Here is a 22,739-nt window from a genome sequence, read left to right on the forward strand (position 1 = left end):
ATGATAAAATCCCATAAAAGTAATTCAGGACCAAAACTTGTATAAGGAGCCTACCCAGAAAAGGGCAGCACTTTAAATACCTTAATGGGCTCTAAACATAAGTGCATCTACTGAGAAGACCAAACAAGCTAGATTACTACAGATCTTTACATAGAAATTCTATGCTAACAGAATACCTGGCTTTGATCACATGTACAAAACAAGAAATAATACTTAGCAACATACAAAGTAAATTGCCACGAACTAAAAATAGAAATAATTAGACAAAAAATTAAATTAAAAATCCAAGGAACCACACTCTGCACATTACATCACTTGGGGGTGGGGGGGGGGTGGGAGGGGAGAGATATAGCAATGCTTTTCTTCTTGTGATGTGCAATATATAAAGATAACAGAAGAAAAATCCAAAAACAATTGGAAATAACGTTTTCTATACCTTTGTCTGGTCATTTTATTTTTCTAACCATCTTGCTCCCACTCTTTGGTTTCTGCTTTCCTCTGTCTTTTGTTAACAATTTACAGAGTCTTCACCCATTTGCCATTGTTCTCTACTCCTGTCTTCACTGCCTTCCCCTACATTCATCCCCATTTCCCTCTACAACTTTCCCAGCCAGGATAGGTTTTCTACCTCTTAGATTGTTCAGGATGTCATTGGCCTCTTGCAAGGTGGCTCTTCCCTTCTTGGCTGCCTCTTCTGCAAGAGCCTTGGCAGCATCTGCTCTGGCTAACAGCTGATCAGCAGTCTGAAATCAGAAAAAACATTTATTGAGATTTATTAACTGCCTTTATAAAGAGATTCACCCAAGGCGGTGTATAGCAGATACAGTTTAACATCTGATGTCGATACCGGGCAAAATGGTAGAGGCTATTATCAAGAATAAAATTACAGAGCACATACAAAAACATGGGCTGATCAGACAAAGTCAGCACGGATTTAGTGAAGGGAAGTCTTGCTTCACCAATCTACTGCATTTTTTTGGAGGGGGTGAACAAACCTGTGGACAGTGGGGAGCCGGTGGATATTGTGTATCTGGATTTTCAAAAGGCGTTTGACAAAGTGCCTCATGAAAGACTGCTAAGGAAACTGGAGAGTCATGGGATCGGAGGTAGGGTATTAGTATGGATTAAGAGCTGGTTGAAAGATAGGAAGCAAAGAGTAGGGTTGAATGGTCAGTATTCTCAGTGGAGAAGGGTAGTTAGTAGGGGTCCCGCAGGGGTCTGTGTTGGGGCCGCTGCTTTTTAACATATTTATAAATGGCCTAGAGATGGGAGTAACTAGTGAGGTAATTAAATTCGCAGATGACACAAAATTATTCAGGGTCGTCAAGTCGCAGGAGGAGTGTGAAAGGTTACAGGAGGACCTCACGAGACTGGGGGATTGGGCGTGCAAGTGGCAGATGAAGTTCAATGTTGACAAGTGCAAAGTGATGCATGTGGGTAAGAGGAACCTGAATTACAGCTATGTCATGCTGTTAGGAGTTAAGGACGTAGAAAGGAATCTGGGAGTCATCGTTGATAAGACGTTAAAAATGTCTGCCCAGTGTGCTGCGGCGGCTAAGAAAGCGCACAGAATGTTGAGTATTATTAGGAAAGGGACGGAAAACAAACACAAGGATGTTATAATGCCGTTGTATCGCTCCATGGTGCGACTGCACCTCGAGTATTGTGTCCAACTCTGGTCACCGCATCTCAAAAAAGATATAAAGGAATTAGAAAAGGTGCAGAGAAGGGCGATGAAAATGATAAAGGGAATGGAACGACTTCCCTATGAGGAAAGGCTGAGAAGGTTAGGGCTCTTCAGCTTGGAGAAAAGGCGGCTGAGGGGTGATATGATAAAAGTCTACAAGATAATGAGTGGAACAGAGTGGACAGATGTGAAGCGTTTGTTTACACTTTCAAACAACAACAAAACCAGGGGACACAAGATGAAGCTAGAATATGGTAGATTAAAAACAAATAGGAGAAAGTTTTTCTTTACTCAGCGTGTGGTTAGACTCTGGAACTCGTTGCTGGAGAATGTAGTGACAGCAGCTGGCCTTACGGAATTTAAAGGGGGTTTGGACAGATTCCTGAGGGAAAAGTCCATTGAACATTATTAAAAAAAAATTGGGGGGGGGGGGGGGGGGTTGCCGGGTTCTTGAAGCCTGGATTGGCCACTGTCGGAGACAGGATGCTGGGCTTGATGGCGGTACTTATGTAAGAAGCAATTAGGCAGTATGGCGGTACTTATGTAAGAAGCAATCAGATCTTACCTGCTAATTGGTTTTTCTTTAGTCCCTCTAGACTGGCACAGATGGGTTATGCACTCCGACCAGCAGATGGAGACTGAGAACAAACTGAGCTTCAAGTGAGCCTATAAATAGGCAGTGCAGTTCTCAGGAAACCAGTCTACACCTAGCAAAGCAGATGACCCACACTCCAAAAGGAAATGTCTCCATCCAATTTCGGCACCTTGATCCCCCTAACCGAGGCGGTCTGCACTGCTGCTGCCAAATAGGAGAAACAGGATACACTAGTCTCGACCACCTGCAATAAGGCTGGTATGGGGCTAAATTCCGACACTCCACTGCTGTGTCTGTATTTTTTTTTTTTTTTTTTTTTAGAGCAGTGACCATCATGAGTGGGACCCAAGGCACCCTGACTCCAAACCTCGCATCCTGACAAGCAAACACATTGAGGCGATAGTGGCATGTAAAGGAATGAAGAGAAGACGAGGCTTCAGCCTTACAAATTTCCATCGGAGAAACCAATGAACCGCAAGGAAGACACCTTGGAAATCAGTTCCTGCAGCGCCTCCCAATAGAAAATGTGGACAACCCAGTCATCTTCTCCCGGAGATCCTCCTCCTCAGACCACCCAGGTAAAGCCTCCAACCCCTGAGAAGCACAGTCCAGGATTTCCCCCTCCTCCTCCCACTCCTCATGCTTGAATGTAGAAGGAGGGAAGGAAGAGGAGTCTTCCCTGCAGCACAGCTCTCTTCTGCTGAGCAGCCCCAGCCTGCTTCAGGCAAAGGCCTTGTACACGGCCAAAACAAATTCCGGGGGAAAACCAACCCCTGAAGCACCTGGTGGTGTTGGGCCAAAGAGCAGAGACCCCTGGGCACAACAGGGATCCAAGCGTGGAGGGAGATCAAGGCCAAATGCTGGGGACAAAATGTTGGCAGTTCCCACCGAAAACGAGGCAACCACCTGCCTGGACTACCCACATCCTGACTCGGTGCACTCTGGAGCTGCGCTGAGGCCACAATATCATATCGCATCCATCCCCTTACGCTAGCAAACTGCACAGAACTTAAGGCACCAAGACATCGCTGCTAAGAAAAAACCCACGGGAACTCCGCAGCTCCCTGGAGAAGAGTCAGGGCAGCAGGAAAACAATCAGTGAAGGGAAAAAATAAAAAAAAGTCTGCTACTCTCTTTTTTTTTTTTCTCTTAACATGCGGCTTCTCCGCAGTTAATCACTGGTGACACTTGTTTCTTTTTTTTTTTTTAACTGACAGGCCAGAAAGAAGTAGCAAGACAGACCCCACAACACTCAAAACTGCCAGTCTGCTCAAAGTCAGAGCCAGACAGCTGAGGCTTACAAACCAAAGGTACCCGCAGCAGGGTCCAAGTGGGGGGGAGGGACCCGGCCACCAGGGTTTAACACCCCCGGGGCAAAAGAGCCCCCCCTGCAGACCTCAATCCCTATTCAGCAGGCAGACAAGAAAGAAGCAAAACTCGAAACTACCTTTGGCGTTTTTATTTTGTTTTAAATACGGAGAGGAGTGTTTTCTCTTACCAAGTAGCCCCAGGAAGAAAACAAGACAAAAAAGAAATCTCAAGGCCCACAAGTAACCAACTGCACAGGCTTACCACTCCTCCATCTGCTGAGACTGAGAACAAAACAGACAGGTTTCCCCGAGGACTGCACAGCCCACTTATAGGTTAACAAAGCTCAGTTTGTTCTCAGTCTCCATCTGCTGGTCAGAGTGCATAACCCATCTGTGCAGGTCCAGAGGGACGCTATGGAACTTTCAATTTTGTTAAAAGCATAACAATAGTAAAATGAATAAGTATAAACATAAATACAATAAATGAGGTAAACATGAAAACAGCAAATTCAAACCTAATAGAACTACCATGAAACTGGATCAAACATTTAACAGCACTGAAATTCAAACAACAGATCTAAACAGCATAATATCTAATGAGCACACATTAGAACATTAAAATAACTTACCTATGATACTAATATTTTTCTAAAATATAGCTTACCATATAACTGAGGGGCCAAATGCAGATGTATAGTAGATGGGGACAAGATGCGTGGTACAGAGTCAGTTGGAATAAACAGATGGGTGGTAAACTCAAGCCAAGTTCTTTATACAGTTAAGCAAGGTATAACTGATTTAAGTTAGTGTATAGCAAGTTAGTCCAGGTGCAGAATTATCCCTGACAACTTGCACAGTCCATACAAGAAACATGGATATCCACCCTTATCAAAACTCAGTAGAATTAGATGAAGGAAACTCAAACTGCTTGTTGTTCATGAATGAATATAAGCAGATGAGCTTCTAGGAAGGAAATCTAAATGAGAGGTTCTCATGGGCCTTCCTTCTTTCTCCCTTCTCCAACTCCACAGACGACATAAGTGAAGGAACAAAAGTCTAGATGCACTAAGATCACTGTTAAAAATCCATTCGTATTTTCAAATTGGTAAAAATTACCAATTTGGAAATACAGATGGATTATCAGAGTGAGTTGCATGCCAAGGAGCTGCTCATTGCTTTTGTGATCCAGCTCATTTGCATGCAACGGGGGGGGGGGGGGGAGTCAGTCTGCCAGCTGAGCATGCGCAGAGCAGCCCATCGTTAAGCATGCTCTGCGCATGCTACAGATGGCTGTTATACACGCAGACAAGCTGTGTGTGTGAGGGCCAGCGAAGCTTTTTTTTTTTCCCCCCTTCAAAATCAAACATTAAACTAAGGTAGAAAAATATGGATGCCTCTGATATCACTGTGCCAAAATGCTGTTCAAATGGATGTATGACACTCCTGGGGCTCAATAATGTTTTCTCTGTTTCTGTATGCTATATAACAAAATCATGCGTCACCAGTAGGGATAAAGCAGACCAGCCAACACAGTGCAAACCTTAGTCTGCCCAATTAGCCTTTTAATAAGTGGTCTCACCTTCCACTGTTCTATTACAAGGAAACAAAAGTATGGCCAATATGCAGTTCAGAATTAAGAATAGCTCAGAACTTGAGCTATTTCATCCCCCCAAATAGCAAACCTGTGGCTTTATTAATCTGAACCAACAGGACCTGTGCAGGGGCTTTAATGTAAGTTATAAGAAATTATATTTCCTAAGGGCACAGGTGAAATAAGGAGACATCCTAAGACCTCCCCCCCAGCCCAACCATCAGAAGTGCTACCACCTTTTCCCCTTCCCACCAATCTTGGGGAAATAGCATTAAAATATGAATCCAGCTAACCTATCAAGCTCCCTGACATTAGGATGCAACTTTTTATGTAGTCAAATATGGAGAAACCATACGCGCACCCCCCAAAAAAAAATATTACCTATACCCCTTCTTCAATACAAAACAGCTACATCTAGCAAGGGTGCAAGATAGCAGGCAGCTACTACTGCAGGAGGAGCTGCAACGGGATCCTCCCCCCCCCCCCCCCCCCCCCCAAAAAAAAAGCCAGAATAAAATTGCCCCTGTTTCTCCATTCACTGGCAGAGGTGTTTACTTGATATAAGCAAATGTGACCCACAGCTCAACTGCCAATACTGCCCATGTAGGTTTCTCTCTGGAGCACAGAACCTTGCCTTTAATGGATTCTTGTGCATACTGCATCGTAAGCAGAAAGCACTGGATGAAACAAGAAGCTGAATGGAGCTTCTGAACATCAGGGAGGGAATCTGACGTGGCCGTATTAATGTCACTGCATCTGTTCCTGCTTTATACTGAAATGATAATCTGCATGGCTCCTGACGGTTACAATGTTGAAATTCAAACTGAGGGCAGCAGATATGGTAATTTTAAGCACGCTAATGGTGTTGTCTTTAATTTAACAGGAGATCTGGAGTTGTCAGGACTTACAGCTCCAGACCTCCTGTTAACTTATCCACAGTAAAGCTAGGGACTGCTTCTGTGCAACGGGTTGGAAAATGGCTGTGCATCACCTTGCATGCACATTTGTACAGTAATTAGCTCATTATGATAGCTTTGCGTTCCGTTTTCATTAGCTGCTACCGTGATAGGAAAAGAGCTCAGAGAACCCCTTTGTGCATGTCTCGTTTTACTCCTTGCTCACTAAACCGGCTAGAACTGGTATAAAAACCACGTTGCTGGCTTGTTAGGTTTTGTGCATCTGGGACTAAGTTTGCAGTGTTGTGTTGCCTTAAATATATTTTCTTCAATAAGAAGAGACCTATTAGGACTGCCTTGTCTATCAGTATGCATGTATCAGAACATCTCTCCTTGTACCAATTTGTATGAAATTTGCTATAATAGCAAGATTCTAACTTTATTGTCAAATTTCATACAAACCCATTCCACATAGAGTGGTCTAGATATACAGGTATGGACAGACAGGCAGATAATTGTTAGTCAGATCAGTCTGGACAGGTGTCGATAATAGCCAAAGAGACAGAGGCATGTGGCTATTTCAGAAGCATATCATCTACCCTGCTGCCAGTTAGTCATGTCTCAACCATTCTTCATAGAACTATATTCATCAATAATATTCTGATGCTACTGTGATCAAGTGGAACTACCCAAAGACAATATGAAAATTCACCACAAGAGTTCTACAGGCACATAAGAAATTCAATAAATGAGATGAGACACTTAAGTGCTCCTGTAGAAAAGCCAGGAAACTCTATACATGCTTCAGAGAAGGGTACACAGAACTGACCTGCTGTTCTGTCTTTCCTTTGTCCAAGAGATTCTTCACTTCTAGCTCTTTCCCTCTCATGTCATCTCTTAGGTCCTCATAGTCCTTCAGTTTTCTGTTGATCAGCTGATCCAGATCATCGGCCTCCTTCTTGATCTTATTTGCCTCATTCTGCAGGAAGAAAGGTAAAAACAAGCCAGTCTCTGTGAACAGGCGTCACAATAGGGCAATAAATTCTGTATTTCAGCTCCAAGTGCTTCCTTGTGAAAAGCTAGACCAATTGAGGGAAACCCTGTATTAATCTTTTATACTATTGCTGATAGGTAAAAAAAAACCCCAAAAGACCATGCTATTCCTCTCCTTAAAGAGAAACATTGGCTCCCTGTTTCACACTGAACTACTTTTAAAATCCTTACTCTCATTCATAAAATCCATTAGTCAGACATACCACTTTATCTTTCTTGACATTTAATTCCATATAATCCCTCAAGAACCTTACGATCATTTCAATCCAATCTGTTACATATCCCCTCCCTTCGGCAAATATATCATGATTCTACAGGCACTAGGTCCCTTCAGCTTTATAGGCCCCACTCTTTGGAATGCTTTACCTCTTCAATTACGGCTGTTGATTTCTCATACCAACTTCTGTTCTGCTCTCAAAACCTTCCTTTTTAGAGATGCTTATAATTCTTAATTTGTCACTCAATTCATAGTATAGCATTATGGTACATCAGGCGACCGCCACAACGCAGTACATGACTAAGTATGCCAGCACTCTGATACTTTTATCTCCTTTATCCTCCCTGTCCTATACCAAGTGGAGTTCCTCTTTTCTTACTTCAACCTATTTTTCCCATTTATATTTCTTCTTTTAAATTTTGGTTTTCTTTTTATTATGCAAACTGCTCTGAAGGCCTTGCTCTACGATGGTATATCAATTTTTTTAATAACTTTTTAATAAACTTGAAACTATTATGAGAAGGGCAACGAAAATGATAAAGGGGATGGGACAACTTCCCTATGAGGAAAGGCTAAAGCGGCTAGGGCTCTTCAGCTTGGAGAAAAGGCAGCTGAGGGGAGATATGATACAGGTCTATAAAATAATGAGTGGAGTTGAACGGGTAGATGTTAAGCGTCTGTTCACGCTTTCCAAAAATATTAGGACTAGGGGGCATGTGATGAAGCTACAATGTAGTAAATTTAAAACGAATCAGAGAAAATATTTCTTCACTCAACGTGTAATTAAACTCTGGAATTTGTTGCCAGAGAATGTGGTAAAGGCGGTTAGCTTAGCGGAGTTTAAAAAAAGGTTTGGACGACTTCCTAAAGGAAAAGTCCATAGACCGTTATTAAATGGACTTGGGGAAAATCCACTATTTCTGGGATAAGCAGTATAAAATGTTTTGTACTTTTTTGGGATCTTGCCAGGTATTTGTGATCTGGATTGGCCACTGTTGGAAACAGGATGCTGGGCTTGATGGACCTTTGGTCTTTCCCAGTATGGCAATACTTATGTACTTTAATTGGGATAGAGAGCAACTACTTGAGCAGGCATAAACGTGTGCACCTACAATGTAGACACAATTTCTGTAGGATTTGTGCTAATATTTTATAGACACACATAGGCATCTATATGTCTTTACAAAAATAAGCACCTTCCTGCTCAATTAACCTATGTGGCCAGTTATAACTTGTCCTCAATTTTTTTTACATTCCTTTAATGAATGGAGATTTCTACCACTGCTATGTAGTCTCTGCCCTTTGTAATTAAACTGTTTCATTTTTAGCACCTTGGTGTGCTGGGCACACCTAGAGCCAGATGTACTAACTCCACGGAAAGAGCCCTTCCCTTACCGATCCCTTAGCGAATCGGTAAAAAATGGGCAAGCATGAAGGAAATCGAATGAAAATGAGTTGCTCGCTGTTAGTTCATTTGCATGCAATTTCCTTCCTAAGGAGGGGAAGCCAGTCAGCCAGCTGAGCATGCGCAGAGCAGCCGAGCATTACGCTGGCTGCTCTGCGCATGCCAAAGACAAGCTGCGTGTATAATAGCTGTCCACAACCAATAAATTGCCGGGCATTGTGCAGCAGAGGGAGAGAGCGGAACCCTAGAAAGAGAGAATCTGGGATCGGGACGTGCGAAGACGCCCAAATCAAAATTAGTTGGACGTCCCTGTCAATTATGCCCCTCCAGGTCTCTCTCAGCCAATCACAGCGCGTTTAGCTGACACCAGTAACAGCTAAACGCGCTGTGATTGGCTGAGAGAGACCTGGAGTGGCATAATCAAAAGGGATGTCCAAATAGCTTTGATTTGGACGTCCTCGCACGTCCCGATCCCCGATTCTCTCCGGCGGTGGTCATTTTGGGCACCTTACTCGTAAGAAAAACACGTCCAAGAGAAGGACTCCCATCACAAAATCTGAAGAAACAACATCCATGTGTTCATCAGGGATGTCTTTTTTTTTTTTTTGAGTGAAGGATGTCCAAGTGTTAAGCACTTGAAAGGACGTCCATAAGCACTTGGACATTTTTTTTTCTTCTGATTTTTGCGATGGGCGTCCTACGCTGCATGGGTCCCGCTCACAGCAGCCCCAACGAGAGGTACAGACCTCCCGTTAGGTTTTCCATGATGCATGGGGTCAGAAAACAGCTGTGCATCTGCCTTGCATGCGCATTATAATACTAATTAGCTCATTATAATAACTTTTAGATCATTTGCATTCCGTTTTCGTTAGCTGCTACCGTGACAGAAAAATGGCTCGGAGAACCCTTTTGTGCATGTCTTGTTTTACTACTTGCTCGCTAGACTGGCTAGAACTGGTTTAAAAACCACGTTGCTGGCTCGTTAAGTTTAGTGCATCTGGCCCCTAGTCACTGAGATGGACCACAGTTTGATGGGCCTACAGAGCCTGTTAATAAGGTTTATACTTCTCCCAGTACAGCACATACTTATGTTTGTCAGTATAGTGAGTGAGTGAATTATTTGACAGGGCACGCTCCTCAAGGAATAGTCAGAATGGTAGAGCCCAGACTGGTGCTCAGTGCAGCCAGAGAATATTCTAGGTTTGAGCACTGGAGCCGGTGAAAAGAGGAGGAAGCTGCCCTCTGTCTTACTTCCAGTTTCATCAGAAGGAGAAAGGAGTTGAGTGAAGCCTGCTTCCTGTTTCTAATATTTTGAAGTGGATGTACAGGACCACAGTATGGTCCCTACACGATGTTTCTGATATTTCACTGTAAGTGGCTGATCAGGAGGGATCAAGCAGTGGTGTGGAGAGCATTCCTGTTTTGAGGATACCAACTCTCTCTTTCGGGGGGGGGGGGGGGGGGAGACGGGACAAGGACATATTCAAGTTAAGCTCTAGAGTTCATTCCCAGATGTGGTGAAAGCAGTTAGCATAGCTGGGTTTAAAAAAAAGGTTTGACAAATATCTAGAAGGAAAGTCCATAAACTGTTAAGGTAAATCTGAAGAAAGTCACTGTTTATCATCCTGGGGGGGGGGGGGGGGAGGGGAAGTAGCATAGAATCTTGCTACTTTTGGGTACCCTGCTAGGTCAGGGCTGGCAGAACGCTGTAAGTAGGGTATGCATGATAGGGGGGCACCAGAGACTGCCATGCTTACTGCACACAATATTCGAGGTGCAGTCGCACCATGGAGCGATACAACGGCCGTACAATATTCTCAAGGAGCATAGCACCAGTCCACAGGGAACCTAAAATTCAAAATAAGGGAAGGAAGGTGTCCTAGGAAGAGTATGCAAAGAATCAAAAGTCCCTGCTGTACTTTGAAAACACTAACCACTATTTGCTTTTGAAGAGAATTTACCCAATAAACTATTTAGAACACCAAAAATCTGTATGTAGTGTCTCATGATAATTGCTAAGTCATATCTTGGGATCTGAAAGGAAAATCCTATTGGAGGATGCATGCCAGAATTTAGCCATGGTATTGAGTGAACCTTCTGTTGTACAGGTGTACCTGCGGAGGGTGGAGGGGACCTGTACTAGTTCCAAGTGTGTTTTAAGTTCCATACCTCTAGCACCTTGGTGTCCACAGCAGGTAGACTGGTGATGTTGGCATAGATCTGCAGAGCTTTGCTCCCAGCCTCTTCAGCCTCAGCATGCACCTTGGTGGCTTGCTTCTCCAGATCTCGTGAAATATTTTTCGCTTGGTTGTACCTATGAGACAGAAGATGCATATGGTGAGCAAATCTATTCCTTCAGCAAGTAGAGGGGCACCGCGATAATTATTAAGCTGTGAGAAAAGATTTGCTTTCAGACTCACTTCCTGTTCAGCTCATCAATCTCAGCAGCTGTCCGGTTCTCATCTTCCAGTGTTTTTAACAGGAGCTTGAGCGCCTCAGTAGATGTGGCATTAGCTTCCTTGGCAATGCGCTCTATGTCCTGTGCTTCCTGCTTGTGTCTGCAACGCAACCGGAAAAGAAATTACTAACCAATACATGGCACCTTCTAATCTCAGACGACATAAGTATCACTGAAGCTGTTAAAGCAAATGCCAATATGGTCAAGCTTAGAAAAACGTGTCGCATGATTCATCTTGTATATTAATCTCCCTACTGACTGTTTCATATAGAGTGCAGATTCCCTGAGTGACATGGAATTATGAGAAAGGAAGTCCTCAAATTACTTTGAACTCCTGTGTTAATAAGCTCTTGGGGCTCTGATATCTTAACTGGCAATACTGAGGTGCCCTATAGGTGAATGCCACTGCTGTAGCTGTGGCCTGCCTCAGATCGCTGATGTTTATGCTGTGTCATCCCATCCACAGATACTGCTGAAATTGTGTCACTCAACAGCTGCTGTTGCCTCCGGGACTGTGCCATGCAATAGGCTTATGCCGACGCTGCACCCTTGATCAGCTGTGCCAAGCATATGGTATCTGTATAATCGTGACAAAGTTGGCTGCTATATCCAAATCCAAAATAAAGCACAAAAGGTGGGGAACAAGACCACAACTACAAAAAGTCACAAGCAAAAAAAAATGAGGACTATAAGATGTTGCTTCCAACACAATGTGATGAAAACCAGTACAAAAGTCTTTTATTTCATTTTATTTATTACCATTTGAATGCCACCGTTATCCAGAGCGGTGAACAACTCAAACATACATAATACAACAACACATAAAACAATGCACATCAAAAGTAGTACAAACTCACTGAAAACATCACACAACAAATCCAGTGTTTCTGCACTTCTGCCTATGTCAGGAGCCTATAAAAATGCATGTACATAAACATTAAACACGTAGTAAATCATAGGACAAATCTTATTGTCTAGTGGTTAAAAATATAAATATTAAATTGAGTGAAAGGTTACATTCAAAGATTTATCCTATGATTGTTTACTGTGTGTTTAATATTTATGTACATGCATTTTTATAGACTCTTGATTGATGTAGGCAGAAGCGCCGAAACATGGCATTGTGTCAAGCAGAGTCAAGCCTTTGTGACAATTTGTCTACAATAATACACTTTTGTACTAGGTATCGTTGCCTAGTGTTGAAAGCTCCGTCTTATATTCTACTTCTTGTTTTTTTGCTTGCTACATCCAAATACCTTATGCAGGTAGTTGGTGGCATTGGAGGCATGCCATGCGGTAGCATGCTGTTGCGGCATCAGGGAGGACACTGCTAAAACCATAAGCTGTCGGTGCCGCTGCTAAACTGTGCCATGCAATATGATGCTGCTGAAGCAATGCCAAGGAGTCTGTGCTGCTGCTGAAGCCATGCCCTATAGGTGTCACTGTGAAGTCAAACTTCACAAGGACAGCTGTGGCTAAGCAATACCCCGTGGCAACCTCAGCTAAGCTGTGAGAAGCCACTGGTTGTAACCAAAGCAATGCTGCAGAGAAGGTCGTCAAAACTGTGCCTTGCATACGGCCGCTTCTATCTCTGGATCTGGCTGCAGCGAAGTCTTTCTGTTCAGCTGGATGCCAAAAAGTTAAGGGAACAGGAAAGTGCCTATAATGTAGCGCTACCCAGCTTAAAGATAGGGGAGCTGATGTGCCCAGTAACACTGCAGACGTGCCCTACAGGAGAATCCTGCCTCAAGAATATGCCCCGATCAGCTGGGTGCAATAGCCAAACTACAGTCCACCCAGCGGATGGACTATAGTACAGAGTAGCAAGAACAGAGTACACCATAGAAAAAAACGTTGCGGTCAGCAACTCAGTTGTAGAACAAAGATGATGAGTTGCACTCCCAGCCTCAGAATGAATCTGCCTTCTGAAGTACAAGAGGACGGTGACAAGTTGTGTTGCACTGTAAGATACTCCAGCTTAGGAAAAGCTGAGTACTGTTGCTTTTTTTTAAAGTTTCAGAGCCAAACAATGCAGCATGCCTTGGAGTAGTCCTAAGATATGAAGTTCCCATAACAGACATCCAGTGTGACTATGCCTGTAGCACACGCAAAAAAAGAGGGACCGCAATGACCAGGCAGCAACCAACCTCTGATGTGCAGAAAATAGCCCACAAAAGAAAAACCTCATAAGGGGTACCAAAGAGAGAAAGCAGGCTAGCCGTTGTACTAGGTTTTTTTTTTTTTTTTTTTTTTTTTAACAGACTGACAGACTGTACGGACTAAACTCAGAAGAGAATTCCATGGTTCTAAGGCGACCTGCTAACTCCGCTACATGTCACAGACAGCAGCTAGCACAAGAAGCTTTGTCAATGAGCTACCCTGTGCACTACAGAAGTAAAAAGGCTGTAAGCAGTAGGTCTGCTAGCGGCTTACTGCCTTCCAAAGGCAGAGCCAACAGAAGCGTATAGCTTTTAGAATCCCTCTGGAAATATGTCTATAACACATAAATAGGAGCACGGTAGGATAGCAGCAGCAGGCGGCAAAGAAAGCAGTGATGGGAAACAAAGCCCACCAACCTCACACCTGCATTGAAGAGCAAAACTACAAGCAAACGCACCATCAGCCAGGAAGCAAGAAGAAACAGTCTGCAGAACTGCGTGGTTTGAGAAGTGCAGAGTAAAGAAACTAGGCGGGAAGAATTCCCGCTGCCTGCTCAATCATGAGAGAGAAAAGTGCTAGAGGTCCGACCCCGAAAGACAATTACTTACCCACCGAATTTCACCCAGCTCCAACTTGACCACCAGGCCAAGTAAAAAGGAGCCAAACTTGTCTAGAAGTAAACCCCCAGATAACAGCTGGGTTAGGAACCATAAGAGCACCAAAGAGAAGCTGCGTGGTCCAACAACCATCTGCTTGGAGACAGAGAAAATATTGAACATTCCAGGCCTGTGTGATACTCTTGAGGGGCGAATTACAAATAACTACTTTCTTTCTCTGTCTCCATCCGCTGGTTGAGGGACAACTATTCCCAATGGTCTGGATGAAAAGGAAAGTCCATTTACTGCTGGACTTAATGGCTCTTAAATTACCCAAAGCTGACCAAAGGTTTATCTCCTCTGCATAACTGAGAGCAAAAAAGAAAGCATTCCTCCCCCTTCCCCCAGTTTACCAGCAACGGTTTAATGAGTTTTGTGCAACAGGTTTATTGTAAAATCAAATTTATGTGCTTCATGACAAATGACCTATGGAAGATTCCAGGCAACGGAATATAGTGACGACCTTGGAAGGGGCTTCCAATTGCTGAAGAAAAATGGTTAAACTAATATATTGCTATATAAGTTCAAAATGAAAAAGGAGTAGTTTAATTTTTAAGATTTATTCAGCAGTATGCACAGAATAAAAAAAAAACATGGCTTTTCTGCTGGCCTCATTTGTAATACCACTTTTCAGACAATCATAAACCCCTAAACACCAATATTTTTTAAAATTCAATGATGGCTTCACACTCCATGAAATTCATTCACTTTTTGTTGTAACCAGGAAACATGAAATAGAAAAAACACAGATCCTAGCATTGCTGAATTTATTACCATTCATTCAGCCCCTTAACTAGCATGAAGAGCCGATGAAAGTGCAAAGTCAACAGGAAGGAAAAATCTATTTTGGGAGTGCCTAACGTCTGCTTCTTTCCATGGATGCCAGGCAAATATCATACCAGATCTGCTACTTATCTGAATCATTTTCTACTGAGCTACAGTTCCAAAATGCTGATATCTTACCGTTCTGCAAGTCTCCGTGCCTCTTCTGCCAGCAGTGTCATGTTACTCGGGTCACCAGTGGATTCTGGCTGGGTGATAGACTGGGAACAAACAAACATACCCTTTCAGAATCTACTAGGATCCTCTTTTATACAAACTAAACTCTAATTAGTGATACCATAACTACTTAGTTTACATAAGAGGTATGCATGTGAGATTCCCCAGGATATAACCAGACATTCAGTGACAAATAGCTCAGGGACCAGCAAACTGCATTTTCAAGGTAAATTCTAACAGAACCTAGTAAGATGCCTAGTAATGTGTCTTATACTGGGGGAACTGGAAAAGAAATTATATTGATCAGATGGCATCAGGTGACCACATGGAAATTCTCTGTCACACAATTAATTTGTAAAAGCAAACCTGCTCCAAATTTATATTTCAGTGTAGCTGAGAATTATGCTTTTATTCATTAATGGGGCACCAAGAGATTATCCTATGGCTATGAGGGCAAATTTCAAAGCCACTAAGGTAAATTGGCCTGATTAAAAATTATTTCCCTCTGTTTTGGCTAACAGTAAACACAGGCTTCCAGAGAGGTGGTCAAAAACGTTACATTAATTGGAACATTTTAGCTTGATTAGGCCTTCCTGTTCCAATCAGCCCTAAATAATGAGATCTTTTTGCAAATCTTAATTGATTTTTGTAATGACAAGAAGAAGCCTTCCGACGTCTCTTCGAACTTAAGTCTCCATTCTTCCACCATGCTAATTCTAACCGACAACATTCTCATTTTAAATTCCGCAACTTCTCTGAAAACCACAGATTATTCTAGCTTCTAAACTAGACCAATTGCTCAAAGACTCCACAATTTTATCCTTAGTAGTCAGCAACAAAAAAAACTTTCTTCCAAAAAAGTATCAGCCTCAATTTTGCTACAGGCGAGGGCTCAGAGCAGTGGTGGGCTACATAAAATCCAGCACTGATGACAACCATGGAAGGGTCCATAGACCTATTCCTGGAAGAACAGGGCCCTGGACTCTACCACCAGCTTGCAGGCTGTGACCTGTGACCATGGGAGTCAGGCCTTAAACAAAAAGAACCAGCTGCATCAGTCCAACCTGCACCATCTGCTGTAGGTAGGGAAACACTGACTAGCTCCTGGTTGAGCCTACTCTTACACTCATGATGTCATTGGAAATTGTGCTCTCTCTCCATCTGCTGGTCAGAAGAAATGCATCCTGACTTGAACCACCTGCACCCAACATAACTTTCTGCAACGGCCCCTTTAATCTTTAGAAGTTTAGTTGCTACCCTCCCTCTCCCCTGAACCGAAGTGATCTGACCCTTTGTCTCCTGGCCCCCTAACATTAAAATCGAACCCCTGGTAGTTGGCAGACTGATCCAGCTCAGTGATCTCAGGATACATCGCCATTTGCCAAGATAGTGGGGGAGGCAGGAGTGGACATCACCCTTGCCTCTTGAAGGTATGCTGTGGAGGCCAAGGTACCCAGGAAAGCAGTTGGGGTTGTGGGAGGTGCTTCTAGACACCAGTAAAGTTGTGCTTTTTTTAATGTCATGGGCAGGGGGTGGGGTGAAGGGGAGGGAGGTGGCCACTAGACTACCAATGCTTTTGATTACAATATCAGGGGTGGGGATGGTTGGATTGGAGAAGAGGGAGTGGAGTCACTAGGCTGCAAGAATTTTGGTTTTAATGTGTATGGAAAACAGCTGGGGTGGAATTAATATAATACTAGTAAAAGAGGCCCATTCCGACAGAAATGAAACGAGCACTAGCAAGGTTACACGCCTCCCTACCTACCTCCCTCTCTCTCCTCCGAGTTCCAGTCCCCCTCCCCTCCGAGTTCCAGGCCCCCCTACCTCCCTCACTCTCCTCCAAGTTCCTGGCCCCCTACCTTCCTCCCCTCCCCTTCGAGTTCCAGGATCCCCCCTCCCCTCTGAGTTCCACGCCCCCCCTCTCCTCAGAGTTCCAGACCCCCGTGCCTCCCTCCCTCTCTCTCCTCCGAGTGCAAGCACGACCTGTCCTCCGCCAGCCTCTCGCCTTCCTGCGTGCCGGGTGTAATTTAAAAATTCTTACCTTGGGGGTCCGGCGTCAGCAGTGAAGGCGAGCAGCACTTTAGACTGCCTTCCCATCTGTCTCAGCTCTGCCTCTGGTCCCGCCCTCATTTCCTGTTTCCGGAAGGGTGGGACCAGAGGCAGAGCTGAGACAGATGGGAAGGCAGTCTGAAGCGCCGCTCACCTTCACTGCTGACGCCGGACCCCAAGATAGGAATTTTTAAATTACACCTGGCACGCAGGAAGGCGAGGGGCTGCCAGAGGACAGGTCGTGCTTGCACTCGGAGGGGAGAAAGAGAGAGAGGGAGGGAGGCGCGGGGGTGTGGAACTCGGAGGGGGGGAGGGGGGCTGCAACTCGAAGGGGAGGGGGCGTCCTGCAACTTGAAGGGGAGGGGGCCTGTAGCTCGGAGGGGAGGAGAGGGAGGGAGGTAGGGGGAGAGGAGGAGAGGGGGGCCTGGAACTCGGAGGGAGGGAGGGGGCTGCAACTCAAAGGGGAGGGGGCCTGTAGCTCGGAGGAGAGGGAGGGAGGTAGGGGGGAGGAGGAGAGGGGGCCTGGAACTCTGAGGGAGGACGGGGGAGGGAGGGGGCGATTCCCTACTCACTTCCAACGTTCTGTGGCTGGCTGGTGCTGGCTTCCCTTCCCTCTCACTGATCCACCCTATGATGTCATCGCCAGGGTGGACCAATGGGAAGTGTGTTACGAACCCAGGCATCCAGACGAAGGTGCAAATTATTTATATAGGATATTATAAGGAGTTAGGCCATGGTAGGATTTCTCTTTTGGATGAGTGGAAAAAGCCAGACTTTCACACATTTACTTTAAGACAAACAAGCTGTTTTTTTTAGAGAATTACAGAGAACACAGAACAGTACTGCCAGACTCAGATAATGTAGTACCCTGAGTGATTAACTAACAAGACAGCCCGAGTGGCTTGAAGGGCTAATAGCATTTCAGGAGCCAACCCCAGTGGCTTGAAAAGCCTGGGACAGGACAACATAATATGGCGTTGTTGACGGGTCACACCTAGTTATCAGTCCTGAGAATATATGACTCTGCTAAATGCAGAGAGTCTAAGATATAGAAATGGTATATAAGAACCATCAAAGCCAAGAGGGGGTTGGCTGACGAGAGCAGACACCAGAGCTGATGAAGACCACATTTGGCTGTACTGGAACATGCACAGAAGCAGAACAGCTTGTTGCCGAGCTCTGAAAGGAAGTGCCTGACATTTACCCATTCATAGAAAGTAGTCCCGCTGAAAGTTTGTGGCAAATATTTCTAAGTATAAGAAACTAATGAAGTAGCAGTGTTATTTCTTGCAACCAGGGGAAGTGTGGTATAGAACACTTGCTGTGGGGGGGAAATCCCCCCCCCCCCCCCCCCGGTATTTCCCATAACAAATATTGGTGAAGGGGATGGTCTGGACTGGTTTGTTGGGGCGGGGGATAGATGGGGGCTGCTAATCTACCAGGGATTAAACAACAGCATCTCGAGTAGTATAATAACCAGCAGTCAGAGAAAATATTTCTGCTTCCTGTTCAGGGGTGTCGTTCTCTTGCTGCCTGCAGTCCTTTCTTACTCCTCAGTACTTCTCCAAAAAATTCAGCAACTAGAAATATAATTTAAAACAGGAATAAATCTCTGACTAGTTGTAGGGTCCTGATGGCTGGACAAAGAATGAGGCTGCAAAAATGACTGGTATCTTGTAGCAGGGTCTATTTCAAGCGTTATATTAGATAGGAAGTTTATTACACTCAGCACAGTTGTACTTATTAATGTTTTTAAGGGGATCTTATTTAAACTCACAGCTTAGGGGGACTCCAGTAACTGGTTTGGGAGGACATTACACTGGGAGTTCTCTGGGGTAGGGGAGGGCATCAGGATATGACAAGCTCACTATTGTTGAGTTCTGTATCAATGTGGGGAGGGGGTTGGTTGGGGGAGGGAGTGGGAAGAGAGAATGGACCGTTACAGGGGATTCTGGTCTTTCAAGTTTCATGCTGGTATGGTTGCTGTTTTTTATTTTCTTCTCTTTTTATTTTTTTTCCTTTTGGTGGAGATGGTTTCATACTTTGAGCTAAGTCATGTCTTTAATTTATGTTTGGAGGAGGCAAAGTTCTCAGGAACTCAATTTGTTTTTATTATGTTTATGACTTTTACGGTTTTAATGATTTTTGTTATAGGAGGGGCTGGCCCGGTCCTGTAGGGCAATGGACTATTGTGGGGTATGGAACATAGTGGAGGAGTGGCCTAGTGGTTAGGGTGGTGGACTTTGGTCCTGAGGAACTGAGTTCGATTCCCACTTCAGGCACAGGCAGCAACTTGTGACTCTGGGCAAGTCACTTAACCCTCCATTGCCCCATGTAAGCCGCATTGAGCCTGCCATGAGTGGGAAAGCGCGGGGTACAAATGTAACCAAACAAAAAAAAATTTTTAAAAGATGCAGGCTGGGACAATCTCACTCCTAACAACATTTTTTTTTTAACCATATTTTTTGGATATGGGAGATGTCACTTAAATTGGTTTCTTGGAACATGTGTGTATGTGTGGGGGTAACATTTCCTATTACATGCCAAAAGATATTGCAATCTCTTCAAAGGCAGAAGGTGGATATAGCTTTCCTTCAGGAAACGCACTTAACCTCTTTGGAACATACAAAATTCCAGAGGTGGTGGGTGGGGTGATAATAGAATCACCAGCGTTCAATCATAAAGCAGAAGTAATCATTCTGATACGCAAAGGCTTGGATATTCAGATCCATAAAACTTACTCTAGACCTGATGGGCACTATGTGTTTGCCCAATTAACATTACTGCGGACAAAATATATGCTATGCAATTTTTATGCACCCATATTTAATAACCAGGTTTTTTTGCAAATTGATACAAATTTTCCCAATCTCAGATAACAATATATCAATGGGAGGAAATTTTAATACGGTTTATGATCTGCCAATGGAAAAATCTCACCCGAAAGTGCAGGCCCAGTTGGATTTAAGTAAGGGGCTACCACTGTTGTGTAACAAGTTAGGTTTAATAGATGTATGGAGAATCCTCCACCCAGGAGAGAGAGATACTACACACCTATCTCAGGCTCATTCTACTCAAGCCAGATTAGACTACTTATTGAAATCTCGGCAGTTATTCTCCCAGGTCAACTGAGCAGAGATTGGTCCATATGGCATCTCAGACCATGCACTGGTCTGGATTCAATTTCAGGTGGGTAGGAGACACCCAGCCAAAACACACTGGAGGTTCCCCTTAAAGTTATACTATGACACCAAGTATCAGGAATACATAAGCCAGAAATGACTAGATTATTCTACCTACCATAGACAACATATGGACCAACCTATACTATTTTGGGAAACAGCTAAGACCGTGTTGAGGGGGGATACTATAGCGTATTACTCTCACAAAAGGCGGATGCAGGATAGTAATATCCTACACTTGGAGTTGCAGATTTGCACGCACAGGAATGCATTTTGGCAGGTCCCCAACAAGCTAACAAAGCCTCCCTGCTTGCCTTTCAGACTGAACTTAATGAATTGTTGCATCAAAGCACTCTTAAGGCTAGTTTTTACTATAATTTTCAGTTCTTCCTCTATGGTAACAAGAGCGGAAAGCTTATGTCAAACTTGATCAAAGTCCAGCAGTGTCGTAAAAAGATAATTCAACTCAAACAAAATGACAACTCTCTCACCAACTCAGACACAGTCATTAATGGGATTTTTAGGGATTATTACGCTACACTTTATGAGGAGGCGCCCTCTCTGGCCAGAACGCTTTATTTAGAAAACTTGACTCTGCCCAAGTTAACCCCTTTGCAACTTACTCAAATGAACGCGCCACTTACCTGGACCAACTTTATTTGGTTCAAGCGCTTTGGGAAAGGTTCCAGGACAAGATGTGTATAGGGCTGAATTCTACAAACTCTTGGTCAAGTGTGTATTCCCCCAATACAACACCATTCTTGAGACTAGGTAATTTCAGGATTCTTCACAGTTAGCACAGATGATAGTTCTGCCTAAACCCAAGAGAGACCCCACATCTCCTTCATCATATTGGCCTATTTCTGTACTTAACTATAAAACAAAGTTGTTAGCTAAGGTCTTGGCTAATAGGCTGGTGAAGGTACTCTTATCGCTGGTTGATGAGTCTCAGGTAGGGTTTGTTTGGGGCCATACCACTGTTAAAACATAAAAGCGAAACTGCCATCTCTGGAGCAGGTCCAGAGGGATTGGGAGCCTTCTCTACTAACCAGTTTTCATGTGAAGAAGGAATTTGATCTGGTTTCTTGGGATTTTTCTGTTCTCAGTTTTAGAAGTCTATGGCTTCCAGGGCCTTTTCTTAGAAGCTACACAATTATTATATCTAATCCAAAAGTCATTCTGCCTGTCAATGGAATCCTCTATTCGGAGGGGTACGCGTCAGGGCTTCCCCCTTTCTCAGTTACTATTTATATCACCTTGGACCCTTTGTTTAGAGAGATACATCAATATCCAGAAATATGCAGGGTCTCTCTCAAGGCCTCCAGTTTTAAGATCTCAGCGTTTGCAGACAATCTATTGGTCCATATCACTAATCTTTATCAATTGCCACCAGCCCTTATGGAGAAATTCACAGAATATGGAGACTTTGCAGGATTTAAACTCAATTATTCCAAATCTTTAGCAGTGGTCTCACGGGACCTCGTACGCTGTCAATGGTCAGGTGTGTTCCCATTGTATTGGGCGGAAGTTTCTTTCTGATACTTAGGTATACAACAGAGTGGAGGAGTGGCCTAATGGTTAGGGTGGTGGGCTTTGGTCCTGGGGATCTGAGTTTGATTCCCGGCACAGGCAGCTCCTTGTGACTCTGGGCAAGTCACTTAACCCTCCATTGCCTGCCGCATTGAGCCTGCCATGAGTGGGAAAGCGCGGAGTACAAATGTAACAAAAATAAATAAATAAAATAAAAACTGATGGGTGACATCTCTCAAATACATCGCCTTAATGTGGATAAATTATTGGCTACCACCACATCCACACTGACTAGCTGGAGGAGTCTCTATCTCTCAACCTGCATGGTAGGATTCAGCTCTTTAAAATGATAGAATTCCCTAGATGGCTTAATGTACTACAGATGCGCCCAATAAAGTTGCTTAAGAAGGATTTTTTTTTTTTTGAGTAGTAGATTTTATTAGAAATGTATTTATTTGTCTTTTTGGGTTGCTGTGCTTTTCTATCAATGATTGGAGTTCTTATTTGTTTGTTTGTATGAGAAGTATTTCTTTTTAATGTAAACCGTTCTGTTTTGCAATAGCAATAAGAAACGGTATATAATATGAATAAATGATAAACAATGATGATGAATGATGATGTTAAAGTTTTTCAAAACATATCAACAAAATTTTGTTGGGGAGGGACCAAACTGAAATTGCTGTTTAAAAGGCTTTTAGGATCTTGGATGATAGGAGGATTGAGCTTGCCAAACCTCAAAAAATACAATCAGGCCTATTTATTTAGACATCTTGCAGATTGGCTACTGGACAGCCAAGATTATACGCCCTGATGATGAAAAAGCATTACTTTGCTCCATGGCATCTTTTTTTATTGCAAGCTCCAATTCATCAGCTTCCAATGGAGGTGTGGAGAAACATTCTTCTGCCGCCTTTGTGGGACATTTGGCATGAGATCATGTAATGTTGGGCG

General features: G+C 43.7%; 1 protein-coding gene across 1 annotated transcript in view; it reads right to left on the minus strand.

Annotated features, from left to right (window-relative positions):
- The window catches only part of LAMC1 (laminin subunit gamma 1), a 369,035-nt gene that overhangs the window by 25,431 nt on the left and 320,865 nt on the right, over positions 1-22,739 (minus strand). The window contains exons 20-24 of the mRNA XM_030207519.1: positions 14,992-15,071; positions 11,175-11,312; positions 10,924-11,068; positions 6,909-7,058; positions 629-743 (exon numbers count right to left, since the gene is read on the minus strand). Coding sequence (XP_030063379.1) covers positions 629-743; positions 6,909-7,058; positions 10,924-11,068; positions 11,175-11,312; positions 14,992-15,071 — 628 coding nt within the window. The remainder of the gene's footprint in view (positions 1-628; positions 744-6,908; positions 7,059-10,923; positions 11,069-11,174; positions 11,313-14,991; positions 15,072-22,739) is intronic.

This window comes from Microcaecilia unicolor, chromosome 6 (assembly GCF_901765095.1).
Source record: "Microcaecilia unicolor chromosome 6, aMicUni1.1, whole genome shotgun sequence".
Taxonomy (NCBI): domain Eukaryota; kingdom Metazoa; phylum Chordata; class Amphibia; order Gymnophiona; family Siphonopidae; genus Microcaecilia; species Microcaecilia unicolor.